This window comes from Amblyomma mixtum, chromosome 5 (genome assembly GCF_055824585.1).
Source record: "Amblyomma mixtum isolate Tamu chromosome 5, ASM5582458v1, whole genome shotgun sequence".
NCBI lineage: Eukaryota > Metazoa > Arthropoda > Arachnida > Ixodida > Ixodidae > Amblyomma > Amblyomma mixtum.
This window is the reverse complement of record NC_143016.1, coordinates 15,362,838-15,372,444: the sequence shown is the minus strand read 5'-3', so window position 1 is coordinate 15,372,444 and position 9,607 is coordinate 15,362,838. Positions and strand designations below refer to the sequence as shown.

Genomic DNA, 9,607 nt, shown 5'->3' with positions numbered 1-9,607 from the left:
TTTCTGGAAAGCCGTCAACGACGTCTATACAGCAGATGCCGTTGTCTGCGTGTCTTTGAAGTAGCGTTGACAAACAATCTGTATTCTGGCGACTTGCCTTGTAAGCAAGTAAATTCTTTCATAAATGCGAAGCTCCCGTAGTCTCAGAAATGGATGTCTCAGTCACCTTACGGAACCTTTCATACACCTTCTACCAGCACCACTAACGGTGTTCTGTATGCTAGCTGCCGGCCTAGTCAATGTTCTCACTATGGGCTTAAGTATGGATGCAACGAACTCAACTGCGCTCACCATGACTAACGCGAAAACCACCGATGGAACAGAAAGACCAAGAAAAAGTCCTAACACATACACAGCTACACGCCAAGGCGTCGAAAACATCTCGCCTGCCTGTGATTATCGAGCGCTGAGGCGAAGGAACCCTGTGCACAGACATGACGGGTATGTCATGCTCCGTTCGGCCAGACCCGGTTTCGGGCGTGTTTTAAGTGTTCGGACTCAGTGTGTGCCTCGAAGACTTTGTTAAGCAAGCGCAGAAATACCGCGTCGCGTAAGACAGTTTTAGCATATCGCGACCCGTGATCCGCTACTGCGATCCGCTTTGTCGTAGAGCGACCTGCGCATGCGCGGATAGCTCGAAGGGCGCGCACCCGCCACTATGCAGACGCAGCTGGGTCCTCGCGTTAGCGGATCACGGTAGCAGAACGTGTATCGCGCTGTGCTAAAACTGTCTACTTTTTTTTTTTCGAAACACGTTGAGGTATGGCGTGCTTCAGAAACTTCCGGGTCACATGTCGTGAGACTGGCACAGTCGCCTAATCATGCCGTGGCTGCACGCCTGTCCTGCACGCTTTAGACGCACAGGAAGCCTATCCTTCTCGCAGTCCAAAGTAGAGCGCGAGGTGTGCAAAAAGAAAGCAACCATTCGGTTTAAGGGCTGTTCCCGTAACATGTGAAGTGTCCCAGGAGCATTCGACGACCAGTGCACACGATGGGAGAAAGCAAAGTATAACATCCACAAGGACGCCCTTCCATGGCGGCCTTGCTTTAGGGCCTAAAGTACAGTTCTGATTTCACGACTTTGGCGTCCCCCCCCCCCCCCCCCCCCCCCGGACGTTCGCTCGAAGAAAAGCCGATCAGACCAGAGACACTACACGCTCTCGGCAGGTGGAGAGCTGATGAGTAGAGGGGCGATCCGCGTGCGTCGTGTCTAGAGGGGAGCGCCACAACCGGAGCGAAACCGGACGGGCGGTGCGGTTGGCAGAGGCGCGACGCTGGGTGTCCAGCGTGGCTTCTACGCGGATCGCGGGGGAGTACACTGCACGAGGCTTCACAGTCTCTGTGCCTGCGGCGGCGGCTCGAGCTCCAGCACCAGCTTCTCACCGTCGGCCTTGTACAGCGTCTCCACCAGGTCCTCCTTGGGGTCCTTGCCTTCATCTGCGGGACAGACGCACGGGTAGAGAAGAGTAGAGAACAGCGCAAACATAGATAAGTTTCGTGTGACGTAAAACGAATAGTTTAGAACAACTTCATAAAGAAGCTATACAAAAGGCGTGCAAGGTATTTTTTTTGTTAATTTACGAAGTTGTGGAATGGTAAAAAAAAAAGTAGTACTATTAGTATGTGATTAACATATCGAATAACATAACGTGGGTTGTAGCGATAACTAATTTTAGGCTTGTACATGAAGAAGCTGCTGTAGGGAGCGCACCCTAAGCAAAGCCTATATCCACCATTTGTGACGTGTAGTAATACCTCATAAATAAGGTCATTAATCAAGAAATTTGTTAATCAGTTCAATTAATACAATAACTTATTCAGCGATTGATTGATTGATTGATTGATTGATTGATTGATTGATTGATTGATTGATTGATTGATTGATTGATTGATTGATTGATTGATTGATTGATTGCGGGAGGGGTCACTCATGGCATTAATTTATAGCTTTCTTGAAAGCTGCAAAGAAGGCATTTCAGAGCATCACGGCTCACAACGTCTTTACAATTACTTAGTGCAGGTGAAATGCTGGGCACTCGCTAGATGCGTATACTTTGGACATCGCTGGCCACGACTGTTTCCCTGATTCGTTAAAGCTGTGTTGCGTCAAGCGGATCAGATTTCATCGTCGTTTTACCATACGGCTCGCGTTACCCACTAACATAGAGCAGTGCAGTAATCTACACCGTTGACATATTAATAAAGCAAGCAGTAAAATTTTTGTTCGCTTTCAAACAGCCCTTGCGACATTTGCGGTGATGATTGTCGGATCTTTGTCTCTTATTCCAAACACGGTGATTGCTCAAGGAGCTCACAAGCGCCGCAAAGAGAAAAAGAAAGAACGAAAAAAAAAGATGTCCTCTGCTGTAGCTGTACACCGGATAAACATGTCACAAGAAATAAAAGCAACAGCTTGAAATAAGAGAAGGTCTTCGCGTGCCCGCGGCTGTTGTCCAAAGCCAGCGCACAAACAGCGGAGACAATGGGACACGTGCCGGCGCCGCGGCCTGCGTGATACGCTGCAGCAGCCGGGGTTGCGGGACAGCTGTGGACGGATGAGTCGACATACTCGCCGCTTGTTGCTCTTCTCGTCCAACACATTCGGTTTATCAGCGAAACATCTGCTCGACGAAACAGATAAACGCCAGGTTGGCCTGCATTGCCATCTTCGATCTTCCAGTTTGCGCGTTCATAGGCTAAACATTTCTCTGTGCTGAAGATTTATGCTTTTCTGTTGCCTTTGCTGCCTCTGTCCAAGTTCTGCAACTCGTGAATAGCGGGCTTCTGTGGCAGACGCGTAAGCAACCGACAAGAATAAATTTCTTGGGTAATTTGCATACCAGCTCTTGGCGCTCGCGAAAAGCATAGCTTAATGTTCATCATATTTTCTGCGCCTATTTACATTACCCGAAATTCTTTATGCGCCTGAAATGTTTTTGACGCCTGTACTAAGCAACGCTTTACGTCTCTGGTGATGTGAGAGTACCGCTTAAGCCGTAAATACGACGCCACAGTTTTGCTACGTGACAGTGTATAAAGACGCACTTATTCGCTTTACTTCAGCTCTCTAAAACGACGCCCTTTTTGCAAGCGATTGCGATGCGCACCATGCTCTAATTTAGGCTCGCGCTCTTTGCTTCGGGCCACACTTACCTTTTCGATCGAACATGGCGTGCTGTGAAACAGGCTAAGATACCGAGCTTTGATGCTTTGTAGCATAATTACAAACACATAAAAAAGGTAACTTCAGACGCTTACGGCGTCTGTACCGCATACAAGTCAAGAGGGGGAGTAGACAGAAGGATAGGTAGACAACAGACACGTTGACGGACATGCCGGTTTAGTGCAGGCAACCATACGACGTGAAGCAAAGCATTAGCGCACGTTGGTTAATGCCGCAGCACATCAAATACAGCCAAAATTATGCTCGTGCCGCACTTTTTGGGCGGTTCAGCGTGGATGCGGGAAAAATCACGATATGGCAGGCATGAAGTAAGTGTACCGTTGCGGCAACAGGACATTGTTATGGTTGCGTAAGACGACAAGTGGATAAAAGTGAAGACGCGACAGAACGGCAACAAAGATGCTCTCCGTACTCGTCTTTTTCGTAACACTGACGTCTCGCGAGTGCAGGGTCGCAGAGGTCTCAGATTTGTGTGGAGACGTTGCAATGGAAAATAAGTTCGGCGATGGTAATCGAAGTAAACGTCCGGCCCGACGTCCGAAGAAAATAAATCGACGAGAGTCTCTTAAGGCGACAACAGCAATCAGACTCCCTGGAATACTGAATATCAGAGTAACGAAGCGAAGCCCCTCTAAGCGTCAGTCTCTAAGACACCGGTATAATTTGGAGGCGCTGCGAAAACTGCACCAGCGCGTTCATCTAAACTTTGCCCCAACTTTTCGTTGGGCTTGTCCGGGTGACCAACTTAACTTGTGGACTGGGCCAGTCCTGAGCTGAGGGCCCCAATCTTCAGCGGCGGACCAGCTGCCTTTTGAAGACAATAAAGTTTCTCTCTCGTGTTCCTCCTCCTCTCCGGCATTACACTATAAACCTTGCCGCCATGGATCCGATGTCGAAGTGCTACCAGTGAACACATGGCAGCGAGTGGAGTGCTGCCATCTCTAATATAGTCTCGGCGCTTACCCGTCGCAGCTGCTTTGTGAACCGCTTATCTCCAGCGTATTGTTTGCATGTTTGCATTTTGGGCTGGCGACTCGTATATGACAGAATGCAGCCTTCGATAACGAACCTGCGGAGAGAAATGTAGCTGTTCTCATAGCGCGGAGGGTGCAGCGTCGTATCTCGCACACGGCCTAAAGGCTGGTTGGGGGCTACTGGGCAATGCCTTGCGGATATTAAACGTGTCACCATTTGCACAAACTTTCAAACCCCGAAAAATATGCTCCGCTCAAGCAAGAAAAAAGAACAAGTAGCTCCATCTCACCTAAAGAAAGTAGGGGGAAAAGAAAATTCCTGCCCATAAAAACGAAACTTAGTGCTCTTAATTGTACACTTCCATAGAGCCAATTAAGTGTTCAAATTTAGAAAGTAGGGGGGAAAGAAAAATTCCTGCCCATAAAAACGAAACTTGGTGCTCTTAATTGTACATTTCCATAGAGCCAATTAAGTGTTCAAATTTACTTGAGGCGCCCGGCCGCACGCTAGGGTTCTCAGTAATAAAATCTCGTGGTTAATTCTGAAAATAATACCGCTCTACATATGCTCTTCAAAATGCACCGCTTTGCTTGTTCTTTGCATGTTCTCGTGAAACCAGTACGCGCTCTAACGGCTGGCGCTCCCGAAGACACGCTCGCGTAATGGACCTCTGCACTGTCTCCAGGAACTGCTGTGTACATCAATCTCTCCTTGTTCAACGTGTTGGTTGTAAGCATGGTGAAGAATAGACCGTCTGGTGTACCAGTCATGCTAAAGAAATAAAAAGCCACAGGGAGGATGGAAAAATATACGAGTCAACATGCCGAGGACATGCTTGAAATGTGCCGCAAGAAAGGAAGAAAATAAAAGGGCCAACACGCTGGAATAACAAAATAGAAACCCAGTTGCTGCTTCCGCTCGACAGGTAATAAAAAAAAAGTGCGGTTCAGGCTTGCAGTCGGTGAGTCAAGGCAGCGCGTGAAGCCAGGTTAGGAGGCGTGGTGGTGTGCCGGTCGTGTACGTACTTACCATCGCCCAGCACCCTAGAACTGGACACCTTTCGCATGGGCCAGCAGTCCGTGGGTCTCGACCGGCCGGTGTCTCCGTTTACTACAAAGAGACATCCCACCGGTGGCTGCATTGCTCCGTACTTCTCCCGCACTTTTCGCAGCAGGGGCGGAACATTGGATCGTCTTTGAAAGCACCACCGCCGCTGGCGATAAGGCGGTTAACGGATCGCGTGTTCACTTTGAACAAAAAACTAATATCTCGCGACGAAACGTTAGTCCGTGGCGAGATTGTGGCGATAATATTTCGCAGTCAGTCTGTAAGATTGCGTTAATGTTTGCTCAATGGCTGTGGCAGCGCAGTTAGTCACCAAAGGACTAACCCTCGCGGTCCTTTCAATCTTTCTGGCTGGAAATACGGCGGAATAATTTCTAAGTGAAGGTATTTTAAATACTTAGTGAAGTGTGGATGCACTTTGAAGGTCTGAAACATGGATTTCAGAAGAGGCCAACTACAACAGGTAGCCTCCTGATCACGTGGTGCAGTGTCGCAGCCAGGCTGGTTACGCACTTGGGCTATATACACGACTTGGCCTACAAAGCACAAGTGCTGCTATTACTAAGGCCTCCCTTTTCCGCCCAAATCAGCGAAAAGTCTCCACAAAAATACGCACATAGGCAGGCGGATTGTGGTTGGCCAAGGGCTGTATTATTGAGGGCTGTAACGAGTGTCCAAGAGGTTTAATGAACTCTGTCAGAGCAGCAACATCAACGATGAATTTCGGAGTCTGTGTTTTAACCTAATGGACGAAAATTCAGGAAGGCACAGCAAGCATCCATCATGATGTTGGAGCATCGACCTTGGCAGGCGGGAGGCCTATTCAAATCTCATCGATTATATTCGAGCAGAGCTTCCGACGCAGCACCACCAGCACCAAACACCGCACTTGCGACCTCGCTCCAGGCTGACAAATTGGATAAAAACATCGTGCGTACGCAGTGCGGCATTGCTCTGTAGGGGTGTTAAATAGCACACACTGTTTTTCTACCTGTCTCCTGCGCATGAGCTATTCGTGTACGTACCGAGCGTGGGATACGCGGGCATTTTCCGGCCTGTGCTGGTTTTCCAGTCTGCGTGGTGAGCGCATTTATGCGGCCTCCTCTTCTCGGTGTTTTCGCAAAGTGTTTGTACTGAGGCGAAATCAGTTGAGTATGTCAGTTGTGCAGTGGGAATGGCAACTTGGTTGCCCTTAAGAATAAGTTGAGGTGATCCTTTAGTAGTTTTCATCGACGCCCTTACGAAGCCCGATGTTATGTCTAGCCGCAAAGTCATACTACTTAGGCTTTGCAGAGAGCCCAAGATGCAATAGGAGGTGGCACGCCGAGGCTGCCACTCGAGTGCTGCCGCCATTGTAAAGAGCTGGACCAGGGCTGAAAACACACAGCAGCAAACGCTGCGAAACCTCCGGTACAACCATCGTTATCGCTTCTTTGCTCATAGTGTGCCCAGAATGTTTTTTTGTTGTTGTTTTTTTTTGTTTTTTTTTTTGGGGGGGGGGGGTGAAGTGAGAGCGTTAACAAAGGCCACTGGTCAAGCAGGTTGTGCTCTGTTCATTCCGCATCATAGCACTAATAAGCGGATGCCTGCCTTCAATCGTTTAAAAGGGCCAACTTGTCCACTGATTGGGCTGCTATTCTCGCTGTCGTCGCGGCTTTAACGAACGCCATCAAGCCACATTGTGTGAAAACCATAGCAACTATAACTCAGGGCCGAATCCCCACAGCGTCTTTCTGAAGTGCCTACTTAAATCAGACTGCGAGGCAGAACGAAAAAAGCTTCCCGCTTTCAAAACTTTCTCTTTTTAGTTTGTTCTTCCTTCTTCCTGCTCTCCAAGACTTAAAACACTTTACACGCAGAAGCACGCACAATGAAGAAAAGCGACACAGCTGATCCCTCCTCGACTCGCAGTCCTTGAAATCCGCAAGGACACCGCTTAAGCCGCGTAATTCCGTGCAGCATTGACGATGCGGGAGCCCATTCAACGAGAAAGAGCGCAACATGCCGTTGGTTAGCTTGCTAACACCGAGGTGCAGCCCGAGAACTCCGCGTAACCGGTGCACAATATCTTACTTCAAATCGCAGGAGTTATTCTGCCGCATAACCTTGAGTTGAGCACGCTTTCTTGGGGCTCCCAGAGCGAAAGTTGCCTACCTCATAGTGCAATGCGAAGTTGCCTGCATATGCTAGACACCGTGTGGAACTGCGCGCAATATGTTACGGATAGCCGTGTGATACACGAGCCGCCGCACAGCTGAATCTACGTGTGCCTTGACGCCACTGCCTCAGAAGAGACAGTCTACGCACCTGTTGTGTTTCAGCGTCCTGCACGGTCAGAATAGCGGCGGCTGGCGTGACAGCCGCTTCGGCAGGCAGGGGTGTTTCTCAATGCAGAAGAAGCGTCAATAAATCTGCCCGCTTTCGAAAGCTAAGCTGAAAAGCACACCTTTAAAACTTCAAGGATATCACGTTACGAAACCGACGGCCTACGCGAAACAGCTGGTATTGACATTCATAGGTCGTAAAAGATGCGGTTGCAGGATTGCTAGTTCTTGTACAAGGAGAATACAAACCGGCACCTAGTGCGGGACGATATCTTTACAGGGCCTGACGGCAGTTACCTTTCTTTTGAACCTCTGGTCACGTACAACCCTTTGTCCTCCTGCGGGCGAGGCACTCAGCGAAACCTCGTATATCTCAGAGTCGTTAGGCCGTCGCAGAGAGAGGTGCTGCCGCGGCAAACGTGTGTGATAAGAAGAGGCTCCCACTTAGTCTACGCAAACATGGATACGTCGTCGTCATCATCGCGCTAGCTAGAAAAGGCCCACTACACGACAGAGGCTCCTTCTTTGATCTCCGATGATTCCAGTCATGTGCCAGCCGCAGTCACGTGATCTCAGCAAATTTTCCTATCTCATCTGCCCCCCTAGCTCTATGCCGTACCAGGCTATGTTTCGCTTCCAAAGAGATCTTTTATCATCAAACAAATCGAGATCATCGATCGGTTTAACTGACAGCATGAACACACACAAGAGAAAGAGAGACATTACGCAGGGGCCAACGGCATGTGTTTCGTTAATCGTTAGGTAGCATGTGCACATGCAGAGCTCTCCTTTTCAAGTCGGCATCGTCATTGTTGTTCGAGCATGACGCAGCAGTTGTGAGTCCCGCACAATGAAAGCAATACTGAACGTGCCTATTTCGCCTTAACATGCGCCCGGCCAAACGCATTAAGGGACTAGGAAAAGACGGACAAGTACTAGCGAGACAGAGAGTCAGTGACGATGGCGATGGTCGCTTCCCAGCCGGTGAGCATGCCCCCTTGAGAAGGTTTGAGGTAGAAAGAAAAGTGTTCGTCTTCGGTTGATAGATCACGCCTCCTTCGCAACTTGGCCAGGGCTGGACGTCATGACCAAGTGCTCGGCTGCGGAGGAAACGCGCAGGTACGAGAGACGGTGAGACAAGCCAAAGAACAGGAACCACTTCAAGTTCCTTGCGTTACAATATTGCCGCAAGAATCTAGCGAACATCGCGACAGGACTATTAATCTTGCTATCACCGAGGCGGAGTGCGTACTGACACTGACGAATCTGCTAGCGCCATCGGAAAGCTTAGCCACCACCACTGATTCTGGCGGCGCACCTGTCACACGAGCCCAGTGGCTGCCTATGCGTAGCGTGGACGGCCTGTCCTTTTTTTTTTCAAGTATACTAATCGTTCAGGCAATTCTGACGGGGACCAATAAGTGGCGTACGTCTCTTAGAGGGTGAGGCAATTAGTGAAAACAGTCAGTGATGCGCACTTGCATACCCTGTCTCACTGTCTCAAAGTTATGAGAGCCACAGTTGATGTCAGCAAATCATGAGCCGATTTCTTATAGCTGTTTGCGCGTAAAGATGGTTCGTGACCGGCTAGCACCCCACGCATTGGCAATCGTAATATGACCTACAGAACACGATGGGTAAAGCGGCGATACGTATGCCCGCTCCCTCGAAGGCACAGCACGCCAACTTCCTGCAGCTGTGGTGTTATCTACTCTTGTGAAATTCCCCCATTCGCCGTCGGTAGGCGCCGCTTGGCAGGAAGGAAGTTTTGGTGCTCTATCTTCGACGGAACGGAGCAAAACGGAGAGTCGAGCTAGGGAAGGCAATAGCGCGACGGCGACCGTTGGCCGAATGGTCTGAAGGGCCAGCAGGTTTGACAACGCGGGCCCACACGCTTCTCACTGACGAAAAAAAAATAAACAGGAAGGATAAGCAGCCCACTACTTAGGGGGGAGGAGGTGGCTGGTGCGTAGTGCTTCTGGAAGGCAACTGGCTTTCCTAATGCGTCACTGAATCCGATTTCGCCGTCGCTTTTTCGTTCCGCTGAGGTAGGCGGATT

General features: G+C 49.6%; 1 protein-coding gene across 3 annotated transcripts in view; it reads right to left on the bottom strand.

Moving 5' to 3' along the window:
• Positions 1-1,113: 1,113 nt before the first annotated feature.
• LOC149341363 (aquaporin-9-like) overlaps positions 1,114-9,607 on the bottom strand; it is a 51,912-nt gene continuing 43,418 nt past the window's right edge. The window contains exons 7-8 of one of the 3 annotated variants that reach the window (XR_016282922.1): positions 7,846-8,648; positions 1,114-1,437 (exon numbers count right to left, since the gene is read on the bottom strand). Coding sequence is in view for 2 of the 3 variants with exons in the window: in XM_089543445.1 (XP_089399571.1) it covers positions 1,331-1,437; positions 5,189-5,269 (188 nt within the window). In the remaining variant the exon portion in view is untranslated. Of the gene's footprint in view, positions 1,438-5,188; positions 5,270-7,845; positions 8,649-9,607 lie in introns of all 3 variants that reach the window. The other 2 variants (XM_089543445.1, XM_089543446.1) reach the window with 2 other exon arrangements.